The 21,121-nt window shown below is 40.5% G+C and overlaps 1 protein-coding gene across 1 annotated transcript in view; it reads left to right on the forward strand.

Moving 5' to 3' along the window:
• LOC126285435 (cubilin-like) overlaps positions 1–21,121 on the forward strand; it is a 780,558-nt gene that overhangs the window by 266,017 nt on the left and 493,420 nt on the right. Inside the window, exons 25-26 of the mRNA XM_049984824.1 lie at positions 7,888–8,048; positions 15,775–15,956. Coding sequence (XP_049840781.1) covers positions 7,888–8,048; positions 15,775–15,956 — 343 coding nt within the window. The remainder of the gene's footprint in view (positions 1–7,887; positions 8,049–15,774; positions 15,957–21,121) is intronic.

Consider the following 21,121-nt stretch of genomic DNA (forward strand, 5'->3'; position numbering starts at 1 on the left):
CAACCATCTCAGTTATTTCCAACAACTTTCGTTTTATTTCCATTCCCGTTTTTCCCACATAACCGATCATTTTTTAGCAGCTTCCCACAGGTTTGCACGTTATTATTTCTTCATCAAAGAATTGTTAGCCTCATTCTCATAACCTGCCAGTACCCAACCAGTCCTTTGAATACATTTACACACACATTTTTCGAGATTTTATTCGAAAAATTTTTTCGAATTTTATTTTTTTTCTAATTTTATTTTTTCGGAAATTTTTGCGAAATTTTTTTGAATTTCCCCACCCTTTAACGTGATCTGGAGACAACATAACTACCCAACCTTTGCACCCATTGTTGTTCACCAACCTAAGTTCAGCACAGGATCAACATAGCTCATCTCAAACCAACACTTTTTCGACTTTTTTGACACCTTTATCTCTCCCTATATAAATTTCTATTTACTTTCACTTTAACCTCATATTACCCTTTCCACCTTCTAATACCATGTCAACCTCACAACATCCCTACAACGACCCCATTAAATTTTATTTACATTCCCTCCGCAAACATGCCTTCACCCTAGCCAGATTACGCTCCCATATTTTATTTACTCAGGCTTGTCTGACATTTGGCATTACTCCCAATGTCCTCACACTTAAAGTTCCCATCTCTGGCTGCAATCCTTCTTTCCATCAGTCCTTATACCAGTTCCAAACAGCACAATCCATAGCCCTCACCCGCCTAATCCTTCACCTATACATCGACTCGGCCAATGAACACACCCGTCAACTCCTATCCCAAATCAAAGTCCTCAATCTTTCCACTCCCACATCCACACCGGCTAAACATAGCATCCTCCTACAGGCCAACCGCAAATTAGAACAACATGCCACCCTCCACCTCAAAAAACTATCCAATCTCCTTGTTTCCCACCTCCGGAAAGGCAACTCACTCACCCTCCACAACCTTTCCAACAAACCTCAACCTCCTCTCATTGCACACAGACCCAGTCTCTCCCATCTACTCAATCTCCCACTTCCAGCTCCACTCCCCCCAACACCTCAAAATTCTAGTCAACACAATCTGGAACCCCAATACCCCAATTCAGTAGTTAACCTTTCCTCCAAACCCCTCTCCCAATCCGAAACCTCTGTCCTATCCAAAGGCCTCCTTCAGCCCCACTCCCAGGTTCAACCAAACTGCCCTTGTCAAAGATTTACTGTTCTACACTCGTAGTCTCTGCTGGAAATATCACTTTGCCACGAAGAAAAATAATCCTGATCCCACTCCTAATGATCCAACTCCCCAAGACACTATCCAAATTGAACCCTGCCTGCAACAGTTCCGTCCTCCATCACAGCGGGACCCACCTCCTCTTCCTCAAAATCACCCTCTCCAAACCTTCCAGGAATTTCTCACTTCCAGCCTTGCCTCTCAATCTTTCTTGAAAAACCTTAATCCTACTCCCAACATCACCACAGCCGAAGCCCAGGCTATCCGTGATCTGAAAGCTGACCGATCCATCATCATTCTTCCGGCTGACAAGGGTTCCACAACCGTGGTACTTGATCGTCGGGAGTATGTGGCTGAGGACTGCGTCAGCTTTCAGACAACTCTACATACAAAGTTTGCCAAGGTAATCCCATTCCTGATGTCCAGGCGAAGCTTCAAGGAATCCTCAGAACCTTAGGCCCCCTACAAAACCTTTCACCTGACTCCATCAAACTCCTGACCCCACTGACACCTCGCACTCCTACCTTCTACCTACTTCCTAAAATTCACAAACCCAAACATCCTGGCCGCCCCATTGTAGCTGGTTACCAAGCCCCCACAGAACGTATCTCTGCCTACGTAGATCAACACCTTCAACCCATTACATGCAGTCTCCCATCCTTCATCAAAGACACCAACCACTTTCTCGAACGCCTGGAATCCGTACCCAGTGTTACCCCCGGAAACCATCCTTGTAACCATTGATGCCACTTCCCTATACACGAATATTCCACACGTCCAGGGCCTCGCTGCAATGGAGCACTTCCTTTCACGCCGATCACCTGCCACCCTACCTAAAACCTCTTTCCTCATCACCTTAGCCAGCTTCATCCTGACCCACATCTCCTTCACTTTTGAAGGCCAGACATACCAACAATTAAAGGGAACAGCCATAGGTACCAGGATGGCCCCCTCGTATGCCAACCTATTTATGGGTCACTTAGAGGATGCCTTCTTGGTTACCCAAGCCTGCCAACCCAAAGTTTGGTACAGATTTATTGATGACATCTTCATGATCTGGACTCACAGTGAAGAACAACTCCAGAATTTCCTCTCCAACCTCAACTCCTTTGGTTCCATCAGATTCACCTGGTCCTACTCCAAATCCCATGCCACTTTCCTAGACGTTGACCTCCATCTGTCCAATGGCCAGCTTCACACATCCGTCCACATCAAACCCATCAACAAGCAACAGTACCTCCATTATGACAGCTGCCACCCATTCCATATCAAACGGTCCCTTCCCTACAGCCTAGGCCTTCATGGCAAACGAATCTGCTCCAGTCCTGAATCCCTCGACCATTACACCAACAACCTGATAACAGCTTTCGCATCCCGCAACTACCCTCCCAACCTAGTACAGAAGCAGATAACCAGAGCCACTTCCTCATCCCCTCAAACCCAGAACCTCTGACAGAAGAACCCCAAAAGTGCCCCACTTGTGACAGAATACTTCCCGGGACTGGATCAGACCTTGAATGTGGCTCTCCAGCAGGGATACGACTTCCTAAAATCCTGCCCCGAAATGAGATCCATCCTTCATGAAATCCTCCCCACTCCACCAAGAGTGTCTTTCCGCCGTCCACCTAACCTTCGTAACCTCTTGGTTCATCCCTATGAAATCCCCAAACCACCTTTCCTACCCTCTGGATCCTACCCTTGCAACCGCCCCCGGTGTAAAACCTGTCCTATGCACCCTCCCACCACCACCTACTCCAGTCCTGTAACCCGGAAGGTGTACACGATCAAAGGGAGAGCCACGTGTGAAAGCACCCACGTGATTTACCAACTGACCTGCCTGCACTGTGACGCTTTCTATGTGGGAATGACCAGCAACAAACTGTCCATTCGCATGAATGGACACAGGCAGACAGTGTTTGTTGGTAATGAGGATCACCCTGTGACTAAACATGCCTTGATGCACGGCCAGCACATCTTGGCACAGTGTTACACCGTCCAAGTTATCTGAATACTTCCCACCAACACCAACCTATCCGAACTCCGGAGATGGGAACTCGCCCTTAGGTATATCCTCTCTTCTCGATATCCGCCAGGCCTCAACCTCCGCTAATTTCAAGTTGCCGCTGCTCATACCTCACCTGTCTTTCAACAACTTCTTTGTCCCTGTACTTCCGCCTCGCGTGACATCTCTGCCCTTACTATTTGCCTTTAAATATGTCTGCTTGTGTCTGTGTATGTGCGGATGGATATATGTGTGTGTGTGTGTGTGTGTGTGTGTGTGTGTGTGTGTGTGTGTGTGTGTGCGCCTGTCCTTTTTTCCCCTAAGGGAAGTATTTCCGCTCCCGGGATTGGAATGAATCCTTACCCTCTCCCTTAAAACCCACATCCTTTAGTCTTTCCCTCTCCTTCCTGAAGAAGCAACCATCGGTTGCGAAAGCTAGTAATTCTGTGTGTGTGTTTGTGTGTTTTGTTCATTGTGCCTGTTGCGAAAGCTAGTAATTTTGTGTGTGTGTTTGTGTGTTTTGTTCATTGTGCCTGTCTGCCGGCGCTTTCCCGCTTGGTAAGTCTTGGAATCTTTGTTTTTAATATATTTTTCCCATGTGGAAGTTTCTTTCTATATATTAAAAACAAAGATTCCAATACTTACCAAGCGGGAAAGCGCCGGCAGACAGGCACATGAACAAAACACACAAACACACACACAGAATTACTAGCTTTCGCAACCGATGGTTGCTTCTTCAGGTAGGAGAGGGAAAGACAAAAGGATGTGGGTTTGAAGGGAGAGGGTAAGGAGTCATTCCAGTCCCGGGAGCGGAAAGACTTCCCTTAGGGGGAAAAAAAGGACAGGTGTACACTCGCACACACACACACACACACACACACATATCCATCCGCACATACACAGACACAAGCAGACACAGCCCTCTCGCAGTGTCCGGAGCAAGTATGGTGGGTCTGACACATTGGTGTCAATGTGTTCTTTTTTCCATTTCCCACCATACTTGCTCCGGACCCTGCGAGAGGGCTGTACAAGCAATGATCACACGCACGGCACAGCAGACACACCAGGAACCACGGTGTTGGCCGACGAATGGCGCTCGCTGCGCAGCATTTGTGCACTGCCGCCATCAGTGTCAGCCAGTTTGCCGTGGCATACAAAGCTCCATCGCAGTCTTTAACACTGGTAGCATGCCGCGAGAGCGTGGCCGTGAACCGTATGTGCAGTTGATGGACTTTGAGCGATGGCGTATAGTGGGCATGCGGAAGGCCGGGTGGACGTACCGCCGAATTGCTCAACACGTGGGCGTGAGGTCTCCACAGTACATCGATGTTGTCCCACCACCACCTACTCCAGTCCTGTAACCCGGAAGGTGTACACGATCAAAGGCAGAGCCACGTGTGAAAGCACCCACTTGATTTACCAACTGACCTGCCTACACTGTGACGCTTTCTATGTGGGAATGACCAGCAACAAACTGTCCATTCACATGAATGGACACTGGCAGACAGTGTTTGTTGGTAATGAGGATCACCATGTGGCTAAACATGCCTTGGTGCACGGCCAGCACATCTTGTCACAGTGTTACACCGTCCGGGTTATCTGGATACTTCCCACCAACACCAACCTATCCGAACTCCGGAGATGGGAACTAGCCCTTCAGTATATCCTCTTTTCTCGATATCCGCCAGGCCTCAACCTCCGCTAATTTCAAGTTGCCGCCGCTCATACCTCTCCTGTCTTTCAACCACTTCTTTGCCTCTGTATTTCCACCTCGACTGACATCTCTGCCCGAACTCTTTGCCTTTACAAATGTCTGCTTGTGTCTGTGTATGTGCGGATGGATATGTGTATGTGTGCGAGTGTACACCTGTCCTTTTTTCCCCCCTAAGGGAAGTCTTTCCGCTCCCGGGATTGGAATGACTCCTTACCCTCTCCCTTAAATCCCACATCCTTTCGTTTTTCCCTCTCCTTCCCTCTTTCCTGAAGAAGCAACCGTCGGTTGTGAAAGCTAGAAATTCTGTGTGTGTGTTTGTGTGTTTTATTTATTGTGCATATCTCCCGGCACTTTCCCGCTTGGTAAGTCTTGGAATCTTTGGTTTTATGTATGTATGTATGTATATATTAAAAACAAAGATTCCAAGACTTACCAAGCGGGAAAGCGCCGGCAGACAGTCACATGAACAAAACACACAAACACACGCACAGAATTGCTAGCTTTCGCAACCGATGGTTGCTTCTTCAAAGCTTTCGCAACCAACGGCTGCTTCTTCAGGAAATTGTCACTGTTGCATTTCGAAATCTTTTCTGTCGTCTTATTTTCTCTTTCTGTTTTTGCCAGTAGTTTCACTTTTTATTCACCTTCTCCTTTTACCATAATCTACTATACAATTTTATCTTGCCTATATATACTCAATAATACGTAACCCACTTCCAAACCATAACCAAAAATTTTTTTCTGCTTTCAACACTACCGCTGCTATAAAATCCACCGTTTCTAGCCCACCAACAGTTCCTTTCACCTATTAAACAACCATTTCGGCTAGTTCTAATAACTTTTGCTTTCTTTCCATTTCCGTTTTTCCCACATCACTGATCATTTTTAGCTGCTTCCCATAAGTTCTAACGTCATTATTTCTTTGTCAGACAACTGTTAGCTTCATTTTCATAATCTGCCACCACAAAACCACTCCTTTTAATACATTTACACGTAGTTTTTTCGAAATTTTCCCGAATTTCTCCACCCTTTAATGTGTTTTGACAGCAGCACAACCACCTAACCTTTATGCACATTGTTGTCTACCAACCCAAGTTCACCACAGGATCAACATAGCCCAACTTTAGCCAACACTTTTTCGCCTTTTTTCACACAAGATCCCCAGTGGCTTTCTAGTTCACCTTTATCTCTCCCCATATTTTTTTATTTTCATTTTCATTGCAGCCTCATGTTACACTTTCCACCTTCTAATACCATGTCACTCTCACAACACCCCCACAACGACCCCATTAAGTTTTATTCACATTACCTCCGCAAACATGCCTTCGCCCTAGCATTCTTTCCTGAAGAAGCAACCGTTGGTTGCAAAAGCTTGAATTTTGTGTGTATCTTTGTGTTTGTTTGTGTGTCTATCGACCTGCCAGCGCCTGTGTTTGGTAACTCATATCATCTTTGTTTTTAGATATATTTTTCCCATGTGGAATGTTTCCCTCTATTATATTCATTGTTTATGAAAGCATGTATATATATTTCCCAGCGCCCTCCTGATGATCCCTTGTCTCTGATGAACATTTACAATCAAGGACAACATACTGGGCTCTATTGCTTAAGAAGTCTTTGGGCCACTTGTATATGTGGGAACCTGTTCCATGTGCTTGTACCGGCAGCATGTGAAACACTTTTTGAGAAAACTGTAGTTCCTCTGCGCCTCTGTTTGAAGTCATACAACACTACTTAGTTAAGTTTGGGAATGTTGGTGGTGATCCATTATTAAGATGAGAAGTGGGTGAGTTGTATGAAATCAGAAACTGCAGACTGTCTTTGTGGGGAAAAAGTCATAAAATATTTACAAGGCCATTAAATATTTCAGTGCACATGGCATTCATAGTTTATCAAGCCATTGAAAAGGCAAAGGAAGATGCACATATAAATTTCAGCCTGTGTCTCCAAACAGAACTGCTGGATACTGACAAAAAGAGACTGTGGTGTAGGACTTTGAATTGCTTCATAGTGTTGCCGTACTGAAAATCCGTTTTAAGTGTTTGGTGAGACACATGAACAGCACTAAACCTTGTCATAGCTTTGCTATTAACAGTTTTGTCTCAAATCATTGATCCTCTGAATCTCAAAACATGGGATCAACATACATACTTCACATGGTAATCATGTGCCAGAAGAGTCTAAAGTCAATTAACTGTCAGTTATTGTGTCATCTGTAATACTTTTATTGTAGAAGTTTGCAGACTATTGCTAGCTGGTGAGAAGCCTATTCACATTTTTTCATAATAAAGTATTCACCAGGATTGTTATCTGTCATGTACTCAGTTGCATGGGGTAAATTTGTGAAATTGTGTTTCTTCATCATTGTGAACTCTTTGTTACCTTCTTTGGTGTTAGAACTTGTCCTATTAATTACTACTTATCTACCATTCCAATCTTTAATAGAATTTTTGCTTTGAAACTGCACACTTTAACTTTCAACAAGTAACAACACCGTTCGGATCACACTGCTACATTTACTTAATTACTTTTCTAAGTGCACTCAGATTACTGGGACAATTTTGTTTTGATGGCCCTTCTATATTCTTTATGTTTATCAGTGATACTTAATGGAAAAGTGATCTAGTGGTTACTGAAATGGGTAAACGGAACCAGATAATTGTAATATTTCAGCCATATTGCAATTGCTTCAGGACCTCGAGATTAGCAATGACGGATTATTTTTCATGACCAAAGAAATAACTAAACAGCTTTAGCGGTTGTTGCCATTTGTACACTTGTTGCTAATATTGGCAATATATAATATTTGTACATGCCCTGTTGCTTCCTTAGAAGTGTATTGTTTAATATGGAGTACTGTTAGTTTCATGTTATGCTCTTTTGCTAAATACATATTATGGTTCTTGCTGTGTTATTGAAGTTTTAATATTGACCATTTTCTGCTCATGTACTTGCAGAAATGGAGGCAATGCCCTTTCGCCATTAGTGGGCAAATTTTGTGGTACAGCTATACCAAGGACAATCCCATCACACAGCCATCTCATGTTTATACGCTTTGTAACAGACTATAGTATTCAGAGGAAAGGTTTCCGTATCACATGGGATGGCACAGCAACAGGTCAGTGGTTGTAAGTCATGAATGAGTTAATTTGAATATGATATCTCTGGTAATATTGTGGTGATAAGAGCAAGTAATGATATGTGATCTAATGTAACTAGATAGATAAAAAAATTTACTCATCAAGCAGTGGAAGGAGAAAATGTTTTCTCCTTTTTTTATTATTTGTCCAATTGCATTATACATCTGTGGCAAGAGAAGAAATGAGATATATATTGATTAATGTAAATTTACTGATTTTAACTCTCACCCTAAAAAATGTTGATTTTATTAAAAAATTAAATCATTACAAGCAGTGGTAATGTTAATTTGAAATTCTTTTGGACACTTCATTCTTGTGGGTTCTCTCCAGTATTGTTGAGTTTTAAAATAGTATGATGAATTATGTCATTCTGGAACTCATCTAAATTAATAACAATCCATTTTCCACCAACATCTTTCATCAGAAACTGCTAACTTTTTTCAGTGTGGCGTATTTCAAGATGATGTCATTAATTGTTTGACAATACAACACTTTAAACTATCCCTTTCGCTGTGCAAAACATGTTAACTCATTTGTACCAAACACTACTTGAAGGCTTTATCTGTGTTAATGTTGCTGTGGGATAAGCTCTTGCTTCATAACTTGGTTTTGATGGTAATTATTGTGAAATAAAATTGGAGATTAAAGAATGAAACAGAAGTGACAGAGTTATATATAACAATAATATGGAAAGCGTAGACTTCTAAATGCCACATACAGCAGGCACTGTGTCACAGACCAGCCCATTGAAAAAGAATGATAGAAATATTTCAACTTTTGAACAAAGTCCTTCTTCAGAAAATAAGACTCACACGTGTTGACACAAGAAATACTCACGCATACATGGCCACTGTCCGTAGTCACTAAGACCAGACTTCATTTGCGTCTGATGTGAGCAGCAATCTACTTATGCTGTGTAGTGAGGGTAAGGATCAGTTGTGGGGCAGGGAAGGGGAGGAATTGCAGGGTAGGGACGGAGGCAGATGCTGCCTGTGGAAACCAGGGAGGGTGTGGTGGTTACAGGATAGGGCCTCTGGTGCAGCATTGGGTTGCTGTACTGTGAGGCCAGATAGGGCCAGCAGTCAAAGTGGGAGGAGAAAAGGATATGTGAAAGAATAGAAGTACAGAAGAGGAAAGAAATATTTGGGTACATTAGTGGGATAGAAGGCATGGTTGTGCCAGAATGGGAGTATGGAGGTGTATAGGCAGGTGGAATAAAGGTACTAATGAAGGTTGAGGCCAAGAAGGAAGTATATGTTGTGGGGAGAGTTCTGATCTGTGTAATTCAGAAAATCTGGTGTCTGTTGGAAGAATTCAGATGACACAGATTGTGAAGCAGTGATTAAAGTGAAGCATATTACGTTGTGTCTCATGTTCAGCAGCTAGGTGATCCAGTTGCCTCTTGGCTGTAGTTCGGCAGTTGCCATTCTTTTCGACCAACAGGATGTTGGTTGTCATGCCCATGTAGAATGCACAGTGATTGCAGCTAAGTTGGTAGATCATAGGATTGCTTTCATAGTTAACCCGGCCTTTAGTGGGGTAGGAGATACCAGTGGCTGGACTGCAGTAGATGGTGGCAGGAGAATGTATGAAACAGGTCTTGCATGGTCTAATGCAGGAATATGAGCCAAGAGGCAAGAGGTTGAGAGCAGAGCTGGAATAGGGACAGACAAGGATATCACATAGGTTGGGTGGGCCATGAAATACCACTGTGCGAGTGGTAGCATGAATAGTGGGGAGCACATTTCTCATTTCAGGACCTGATGAGGGGTAACTGAAACCCCTACATCTATATAGGTTGATTCTAAAAGAAGCTTCAGTTACATACAAAAATTTTATTGGTCTTACATAGACTTTAGGGTAAGGCCGCATATTGTAGTAAAATACTTCAAGTTCCATTCACTTATTGTTTTAATACCAAATTCCACCACTAGGAAAGACAGAATGTTGAAAACTAAAATGGCAAAATTTACAATGCGTGAATTTGCTCATTACATGTTTTAGATGGAAGAAACAAAGTCAGCAACAAAGGTTCAACATAAATCTCAAACTGAGTACCATAAGGAACCTAGCAGCTCTACTCTGGGCATCAGAATTTCATTTAAACTGATTGTAACATTTGTTGTAACGAATCTCCAGGTTGCCTACTAGTCTCCAAGGCTGTTGTTGAGTGGGTGAGAAAGACTAGGTGAGAAAGAGTTTTGTTCACTGCCCCAGGAAATCAGTGTGTTGCCATAGCTTGGAGTTCCTCAATCAACTGTCTGGAGAGTGCTAAGAAAAAGATTGAATGTGAAGCCACACAGACTGACATTGTTATGTGCCCTCACAGACTGAGTAAAGGAGAAACAGAATGCATTTTGTGCAGAAATGTTATGTCAGATTGAGGAAGATGACACATTGCTTTCTCATGTGGTTTTTAGTGACAAATCAACATTTCTTATCAGTTAAAGTGATAGTGAATGTATGAGACAAAACTTGCAGTATTTTGCTACAAGGTGACATCTCTACTACATGTATAAGCCTTCTCAATAAAATTATGTATGTAAGTAAAGCTGTAAATTCCTTTTAGAATCATCCTGTATTCGATATAAAAATGAGGAGATTCTGGCTATTGTTGTACAGTGACTTGAATGTTCCTTATTCTGAAATTGAAGAGTATCTTCTGGTTGCTATTTTTAGAACTTTTATTCATTCTTCTGAACTGCTTTCACCAAAAAGTGAACAAATTAAGAGCCAGAGCATCAAATTATAAAGAAAAACTCTGTTTACACAGACTTGTTGTTAGAAGCTGTCTGAAAAGAAACATTGGTTTTCTGAATCAAAGGTAGGAGTGAATTCTTATTTTGTGAAAGACGTGTCAGTCATAACTAATTTTATTATTTTTTTAAAAAGACCTGCATTGGTAAAATGTGCCTTTAATTTATTTCAAGTCTTTTGTTCATGATCTATTGTGAGTAAATAAATTCTTTATTGCATATTTGTATTCAGTGATATAAAAACAGCAAAATAAATAGTATAAAGAACTGTGCTATGTACAGTTTTGCGATGACATTTGAAAAACTGAGTATTAAAACTTACACACTCTTATGGTAATTGCCATAAGTGATGAGTTGAATGTATATGCTGAGCAATATGGCTTTAGGAATACAATCTTGTTTCACATGGTGGGCCTCAGGCTGGTGGTGTTTTCCTGTGAACTGACAAAGAAATGATTAAGTGAGTCTTGCAGACTGTCTTAGCTGATGATGAGAAAAGTATGGTTGGGTTTACTAAAACTGTGTAGATTGTCAAAAATCTTCCATATACCTTTAAGAAACAAGGTTTTAATGCATTGATAGAATAATATTTTTGTTCATTATCTTGCCTTGCACTACACATCTGTGTACACATCCGTTTGTAGATGTGTGTAAATGCATTTTAACTGTTTTTCATGTAAGTATTTTTAATGAAGAGTATGTCAATGATTCTGTTAACATGAACCACATTTATTTCATTATTAATATCCCACAGTAAAGACATGAACCACATTTATTTCATTATTAATATCCCAGAGTAAAGACCATACTGTTGTCCACACAGAGATCTTTCACCATTCATTTAATTTCTTTATTTTAAGAGCTGTGGCTGTAAATTGAAAGAACAGTTTCATCCTGCATGGTGGTTGTTGTTGATGTGGTCTTCAGTCCTGAGACTGGTTTGATGCAGCTCTCCATGCTACCCTATCCTGTGCAAGCTTCTTCATCTTCCAGTACTTACTGCAACCTACATCCTTCTGAATCTGCTTAGTGTATTCATCTCTTGGTCTCCCTTTGCGATTTTTACCCTCCAAGCTGCTCTCCAATACTAAATTTGTGATCCCTTGATGCCTCAGAACATGTCCTACCAACATGTCCTACCAACCGGTACCTTCTTCTTGTGAAATTGTGCCACAAACTTCTCTTCTCCCCAATTCTATTCAATACCTCCTCATTAGTTTTTGATCTACCCATCTAATCTTCAGCATTCTTCTGTAGCACTACAATTCGAGAGCTTCTATTCACTTCTTGTCCAAACTATTTATCGTCAATGTTTCACTTCCATACATGGCTACACTCCATACAAATACTTAAATCAATACTCGATGTTAACAAATTTCTCTTCTTTAGAAACGCTTTCCTTGCCATTGCCAGTCTACATTTTATATCCTCTCTACTTCGACCATCATCAGTTATTTTGCTCCCCAAAGAGCAAAACTCCTTTACTACTTTAAGTGTCTCATTTCCTAGAGTAATTCCCTCAGCATCACCTGACTTAATTAGACTACATTCCATTGTCCTTGTTTTGCTTTTGTTGATGTTCATCTTATATCTTCCTTTCAAGACACTGTCCATTCCATTCAACTGCTCTTCTAAGTCCTTTGCTGTCTATGACAGAATTACAATGTCATCGGTGAACCTCAGAGTTTTTATTTCTTCTCCATGGATTTTAATACCTACTCCAAATTTTTCTTTGCTTTCCTTTACTGCTTGCTCAATATACAGATTGAATAACATCGGGGAGAGGCTACAACCCTGTCTCACTCCCTTCACAACCACTGCTCCCCTTTCATGGCCCTTGACTCTTATAACTGCAATCTGGTTTCTGTACAAATTGTAAATAGCCTTTCGCTCCTTGTATTTTACCCATGCCACCTTTAGAATTTGAAAGAGTGTATTCCAGCCAACATTGTCAAAAGCTTTCTCTAAGTCTACAACTGTTAGAAATGTAGGTTTGCCTTTCCTTAATCTTTCTTCTAAGATAAGTCGTAAGGTCAGTATTGCCTCACGTGTTCCAATATTTCTACGGAATCCAAACTGATCCTCCCTCCAGTTTTTCCATTCGTCTGTAAAGAATTCGAGTTAGTATTTTGCAGTGGTGACTTATTAATCTGATAGTTCAGTAATTTTCACATCTGTCAACACCTGCTTTCTTTGGGATTGGAATTATTATATTATTCTTGAAGTCTGAGGGTATTTCGCCTGTCTCATACATCTTGCTCAGCGGATGGCAGAGTTTTGTCAGGACTGGCTCTCTCAAGCCCGTCAGTAGTTCTAATGGAATGTTGTCTACTGCCGAGGCCTTCTTTTGATTCAGGTCTTTCAGTGCTCTGTCAAACTCTTCATGCAGTATTGTATCTCCCATTTCATCTTCATCTACATTCTCTTCCATTTCCATAATATTGTTCTCAACATAACCCTTGTATAGACCCTCTTTATACTGCTTCCACCTTTCTGCTTTCCCTTCTTTGCTTAGAACTGGGTTTCCATCTGAGCTCTTGATACTCATACAAGTGGTTCTCTTTTCTCCAAAGGTCTCTTTAATTTCCCTGTAGCAGTATCTATCTTACCCCTAGTGAGATAAGCCTCTACCCCCTTACATTTGTCCTCTAGCCATCCCTGCTGAGCCATTTTGCACTTCCTGCCGATCTCATAATTGAGACTTTTGTATTCCTTTTTGCCTGCTTCATTTACTGCATTTTTGTATTTCTCCTTTCATCAATTAAATTCAATATCTCTTCTGGTACCCAAGGATTTCTATTAGTCCTCATCTTTTTACCTACTTGATCCTCTGCTACCTTCACTATTTTGTCTCTTCAAGCTACCCATTCGTCTTCTACTGTATTTCTTACCCCCATTCTTGTCAATAGTTCCCTAATGCTCTCTCTGAAGCTCTCTACAACCTCTGATTCTTTCAGTTTATCCAGGTCCCATCTCCTCAATTTCCCACCTTTTTGCAGTTTCTTCAGTTTTAATCTACAGTTACCATTATATAATCTATCTGATACCTTCCAGTATCTCCAGGTTTCTCCCATGTATACAACCTTCTTTTATGATTCTTGAACCACGTATTAGCTATGATTAATTTATACTCTGTGCAAAATTCTACCAGCCGGCTTCCTCTTTCATTTCTTACCCCCAATCCATATTCACCTACTATCTTTCCTTCTCTCCCTTTTCCTACTCTCGAATTCCAGTCACCCATGACTCTTAAATTTTCATCTCCCTTCACTACCTCAATAATTTTTAATCTCATCATACATTTCATCAGTTTCTTCATCATCTGCAGAGCTAGTTGGCATATAAACTTGTACTACTGTAGTAGGCGTGGGCTTCATGTCTATCATGGCCACAATAATGCATTCACTATGCTGTTTGTAGCAGCTTACCCGCACTCCTATTTTCTTATTCATTATTAAACCTACTCCTGCAGTACCACTATTTGACTTTGTATTTATAACCCTGTATTCACCTGACCAAAAGTCTTGTTCCTCCTGCCACCGAACTTCACTAATTCCCACTATATCTAACTTTAACCTATCCATTTCCCTTTTTAAATTTTCTAACTTACCTGCCTGATTAAGGACTCTGACATTCCATGCTCCGTAGAATGCCAGTTTTCTTTCTCCTGATAACGACATCCTCTTGAGTAGTCCCCGCCCGGAGATACGAATGGGGGACTATTTTACCTCCAGAATATTTTACCAAAGAGGACGCCATCATCATTTAACCATACAGTAAAGCTGCATGCTCTCGGGAGAAATTACAGCTGTAGTTTCCCCTTGCTTTCAGCTGTTCGCAATACCAGCATAGCAAGGCTGTTTTGGTTAGTGTTACAAGCCCAGATCAGTCGATCATTGAGACTGTTGCCCCTGCAACTACTGAAAGTGCTGCTGCCCCTCTTCAGGAACCACACATTTGTCTGGCCTCTTAGCAGATACCCCTCCGTTGTGGTTGCACCTACGGTACGGCGATCTGTATCGCTGAGGCACGCAAGCCTCCCCACCAACGGCATGGTCCATGGTTCATGGCCTGCATGGTAATAGCTTTATAAATTAACAGGACGATTATGGGAAAAACAGCTCTGGTAATAAGCTCTACCAGCCCCTGCTAGCCAGTCTCCGTTAGTGATAACAACAAGACATGCTTTGTGTTTGATGCCAAGTTACAAATTGTTGTCCATCATGCTGAGTTACAAATTATGTACAACAAGAACAAATGTTTTAAATGTTCACAAAGAGAAAGAAATGTTTGACAGTACTGACTGTCATGGATATGTTTCTCATAGTTTCTAACAAAAACACTTTATATCAAACGGAGCACTACTAGCCTTTTTAACGAAAGGTACCTCCCTCAAGGAGGAAAGAGAACTTGCTTGGTGAGGTTGGAAGCACTTGAAGGGGTTTCTCCTGAAGATAAGCTCTGACCAGTATTTCTGTATGTTTTTTGATTCAGTAATTTTCTGAAATGGATATTTCTTTACTATCACCTGGTTAAAGGTGATACTGCTTGTACAAATGAAGTGTCACTAGTAACAGTACAGAAAGTACTACATTACTCATTTTCACCAAGTAATTGAAACATAACAAAACAAATGATATATTTTAGCTGTCACCGTATTTTCTCTTGTGCTGAAATATTGTTTTCTCATAGATCATAACAGCCACACTTCAGCCAAAAGTTTCTCTTGAGTCCAGACTTAAGAGCAAGAGTAAAATTAAATATGTGAAGATAATAATTCGTAAATGTGTTCAGAAAAGAAAATCTTCTGGTCGAGAATATAAGTAGAACCTTTGTTGGACTGTCACAGACTGCAGTGTATATTTGCTAAGAGTTATAACTCTCAGTAACTCATAGTGGGATATGATGTGAAAAGTTCAATTCCATAAAATGTATTATCTTCTTTCAGGATGTGGTGGAATTATGACAAGCCCTTCAGGATCATTTACTTCTCCTAATTATCCACAAAATTATCATGATGTTTCGTTATGTACCTGGAAGATATCAACAAGCAGGGGAAGCATTCTACAGCTTGTCTTCATTGACATAGAAATGGAAGAGATGGGTGACTGCTACTATGACTTTGTTGAGGTAAAGTGTGTCATTATGTGTATAGTGTACAGTAAGAGTATGAAGTGATGTTAGACATAAAATCTTGTTGCATGTTAAATACAGAATGATAAAAAGGAACACAGAAGTTATGGGACCTGGTGCTCCTGAATGGTTTTTACACTTAAGCTATTGGAAAGCTGGAAAGCCTCTTGCCTCCCCTTTCTTGTCTTTTCTACATTATAGATATTCCTTTCTCTTTTGAGTGTATCTGTAGAACTGTTCCATATATCATGACAGCTAAGTTGGTACTTTGCTAAGCTTTATTTGACTTTCCAGGTATCAAAATGATCATACAGTTGTAAATAAGCGTCCTCCAACTTTCCTCGTCCTGCCACAGATGTTGCACCATTTGTCTTATGCAAGTTGGAAAAACAAATGAGGAGATCTGTGAGGGTCAGATCCTCCCAGTTGTCACAGGGTCTCTTCTAAGGAACATTTTTGACCACAGTAAATACATATAACCCTGTGGAGACCTATTACCTGCACATAACTATACTACTGCAATCACATCTGTTCAAGATCTTATTTGCTGTCAACTATCTTCATTCGTAATTTTATCTCATTCATTTTCTGTGGACGAGAATAAAGGAACTTCTTTTTAATTGCGCATAGACAGTTGGTATTCAGCACAGTAACTGTTGCTTCTTCTACTTGATAGATAAGAGGTATGCCTTGTGTAGGCTGATCTTAGAAGCTTGTGAAAATGTTTCATCCCAAAGTACCTTACGTACCTCATTGAAGAATTTGGGAGCTTGTTGTATTCCATTTCCATTCTCTTAGTGGAAGTCCAGTCTGTCACACAAGTAGTGGAAAATGGGCAGTACCATGGAGTGAGTTTTACTTTTAGCGGCAAACCACAGTGAGGACGTATATACCACATACTACAGGACTGTTACAGTAGCTGTGGAGACCCTTCAGAAAATGTGAAAAGTAACAGCTTAAGGGAATCTGGTGAAACCGTTCAGTGCAGCTGGTCTCTTGTGGTTTCATAACAAAGTAATGTCACAAGGCTTCTTCTTGTTGTCTTTAGATGAAAGACTGGTTTGCTGCAGTTCTTCACTCTTCGTAACTACTGCAGGCCAGATACATTTGAATTTGCTTTCTGAAGTCTAGCGCTGATCTTCCTCTACTGTTTTTGCCCCAACTCTTCACCTCTTTCCATTGTTAAATTAACAATTACAAAATGTCTCAGGCATTTGACTATCAACGGATCCCTGCTTTTAGTCATATTGTGTTATAAATTTCTTTTTTTCTCAGTTTAGTTCACTACCTCCTCATTAGTTGTCTGATCTACTATCTAGTCTTCAAAATGCTTCTGTAGCACCACATATCAGAATGGTCTTATAGTCTGAACTGTTTATAATTCAAACTATTTATTGTTCACATTTCACTTCAGCACATGGCTACTCTTCAGACAAACACCTTTAGAGAAGACCCTCTAACATTTAAATTTATATTCAGTGTTAACAAATTTCTCTTATCTTTGAGAATGTTTTTCTGGCTATTATCAGTTTGCACTTTATATCCTCTCTACTTTGACAGTCATAAGTTATTTTGCTCCACAACCAGCAAACCTCAGTTACTACTGTTTAGTGTCCTATTTCCTAATCTATGTCCCCCAGCACTGTCTTATTTAATTATAGTTCATATTATTACCTTAACAGAATCTTATCAGATTATATAATTTCACAAAACCCTAAGACATTCTGGTCATATGCTAAGGCTTTTAATCACATCAAAGTTATTGCTTAGGTGTATGGGACCCTTACCAAATAGGGCTAACAGAGTATATTGAACACACACAGAGAAGGGCAGCAAGACTGGTCGCAGGTTTGTTTGATCCATGGCAGAATGTCACAGAGATACTGAAGCTGCTGAACTGGAAGACTCTCGAAGATAAACGTGAACTATCCCGAGAAAGTCTATTAACAGAGTTTCAAGAATCGTCATTAAATGATGATTCTAGGTGTATACTACAATCCCCTATGTACCACTCACACAGTGATCATGAGGATCATAGCAGAATGTCACAGAGATACTGAAGCTGCTGAACTGGAAGACTCTCGAAGATAAACGTAAACTATTCCGAGAAAGTCTATTAACAGAGTTTCAAGTATCATCATTAAATGATGATTCTAGGTGTATACTACAATCCCCTATGTACCACTCACATAGTGATCATGAGGATCAGATTAGAATAATTGCTACATGCACAAAGGCATTCAGGCAATCATTCTTTCTGTGCTCCATATGTGAATGGAATGGGAAGAAACCCTGATAACAGTGGTTCATACCCTCTACTATGCACCTCATGGTGGTTTGCAGAGTATAGGTACAGATGTAGTTTACCATGTATCACTTTTGTTGATATTCAAACAATGGAAAGTCCTTGATGGAATAACAGCAATATGAAGAGGATAGGTTGCCACTGTCCACACACACGAGGCATTGAATTGTAGACAGGCAAAGTGAAGAAGGCTGCTAAATATTTTAGCTTTGGAGGAAAAAAGGCCTTCATGTTAAAACAGAAAAAAACCACACATTTGTGTAAGCACAACTCCCACACACATGGCGATTCTCTTTTTGTGCTGAGGCCCAACAGTGGTCATGGGTGTGGTAGTTGTACTTTTGTGAATATGTGTGTGTTTTCTATTTCAGAAGGACTGTTTCATCCAAAAGTTATGTGTGTCTGTGACTCAGCACCTTCCCTACTTGATGAATAGAAATCTATTCTTATATTGTTGTTGATATTCATTTTATAACATTTTTTCAAGACAATATACATCCCTTGTAACTACTCTTCCTACTTCTTTGCAGTCTCTGATGCAGGTATTATGTAATATGAAACCTGAAATATTATATTTTTTTCTCACCAAACTTCAACTCTCTTTCCAGTTTTCTTCTTGATTTTTTTACTGGTACTCATTGTACCGATTGAATAACATTGGGTGTAGGTTACAATTGTGTCTCAATCTCTTCTCAACCACTGTTTGTCTTCATGTCCTGTGACTCTTAGAACTGCATTCAGTATTCTGTACAAATTGTAGGTAACTTTTGCAACCTGCTACCTTCAGAATTCCGAAGATAGTATCCCAGTCAACTTTGTCAAAAGCTTGCTTTAAATCTACAGATGAAATAAATACAGGTTTGCAAATAAATATGGGTTTGCCATTTTTCAGTCTGTCTTGTAAGATAAGTTGTAGGTTCAATACTGCCTTGTTTTTTTCCCCAGGGCTAGCTTCTGCCAGTTTCCACCCTTCTGTATCACAGCCATGGCTTACTAAATTGATAGTCTGGTGATATTCACACCTGCCAGCAATTGTCTTCTGTGGAATTGTAATTATAACAGTATCGTATGTCTCATCTCATCCTGATCTAATTCCCACCCACATTTGTTAATACCATCTTCAGGTTAATCTCTTTTGTATGCTGTAGCTTTTCTGTGTATTGCTTCCACCTTCCAGCACTTGTTTCCATGCATGCTACTGGCTTTCCATCCTAGCTCTTAATGTTCCTAAAATTGTTTTCCTTTTCTACAAAGTTCTCTTTAATCAGAGTGTACACCTGTCCTTGGGACTGTTTAGCACATTGAAATTTGGTTTCAAAACTGTCATAGCATTATATATTTCTACTTGTTTGAGTCTTTTTGCCTATTTGATCCTCTACTATCTTCACTGTTCCATCTTGCATAAACACATCCTGCATTAATGATCCACAACACTTAGCAAACTATGTAAATGAGCATTTTTCAAGTATTGCTGAGAAGTCTCCACAAGTCATATATAATACCTTTAAATAATGTTGCACTAAATTCAACGATGTTACTTCCAGCCACAGAGAATGAAGTCAATAAAACTGTTCAACAATTAAAAAATAAAAAGTCAGTAGGCTTAGATGAAGTCCCAATGTGTGTACTGAAACAATGCATAGAGATTACACAGGGCCCCTTAAGAAATATAATAAATGAATCCTTCACATCAGGGACATTTCCAGAGCAGTTAAAACAGGCATGAGTTGTACCTTTGCTTAGGAATGGAAATGCAGAAGACATAGAAAATTACTGGCCCATTTCCCTGCAGTCACCATTCTAACTTTATTCAACTTCTTTCTGAAGCATTGTTGCTCTCTTACAGCAGATTGATGTACATTTCAAGCCCAACTTTCGCTTTTTCAATAGCTGTTGCCATCTTGTCTAGCTGGTCACTGCTTCACTCTTGTGACAGAAATCTGAAGTGTGGCTGCAACAGTACAAAATTTTTTGTGTTTTTGTACATGTGTGTTGAGTTTTGTGACAATATATCATTTAATGTAGCTACAGTGAATTTATATAAAATTGCTTCAATAATATATAATAATCTTGTACTTTTGACAGCTGCCACCTTTTCCACATCAAAAGCCCCCTTCCCATAGGTTAAGCATGTGCAGCAAATGTTTCTGCTCCATTAGTGAATCCTACAACATCACCACCAGCTACATCTCCCAGCCTGTCTGCTTTCATAGCTACATCTCAAAATGTATCCGTAAACAGATCTCTTGTGCAGTATCCTCCTCTCATACTCTGACTGATACACTATGTGATCAAAAATATCCAGACCCTCCCAAAAACATACGTTTTTTATGTTAGGTGCATTGTGCTACCATCTACTGCCAGGGACTCTATATCAGCAACCTCAGCAGTCATTAGACACCATGAGAGAGCAGCATGGGGCGTTGCACGGAATTCACAGACTTCGAACGTGGTCAGGTGATTGGGTGTCACTTGTGTCATGCGACTATACGTGAGATTTCCACGCTACTAAACATCCCTAGATCCACTGTTTCTGATATGGTAGTGAAGTGGAAACATGAAGGCACACTTAACAGAAGAAAATCATACAGGCTGACCTCATCTGTTGACTGACAGAGACCGCCGACAGTTGAAGAGGGTCGTAATGTGTAATAGGCAGACATCTATCGAGACCATCACACAGGAATTCGAAACTTCATCAGAATCCACTGCCCCAAGGAAATGTTACTGTTCCTAATCTATATTAACAACATAGGAGACAATCTGAGTAGCCATCCTAGATGGTTTGCTGATGATGCTGTCATTTACCGTCTTGTATAGCCATCGGATGACTGGAACGAATTGCAAAATGATTTGG

This window comes from Schistocerca gregaria, chromosome 8 (genome assembly GCF_023897955.1).
Source record: "Schistocerca gregaria isolate iqSchGreg1 chromosome 8, iqSchGreg1.2, whole genome shotgun sequence".
Taxonomy (NCBI): Eukaryota; Metazoa; Arthropoda; class Insecta; order Orthoptera; family Acrididae; genus Schistocerca; species Schistocerca gregaria.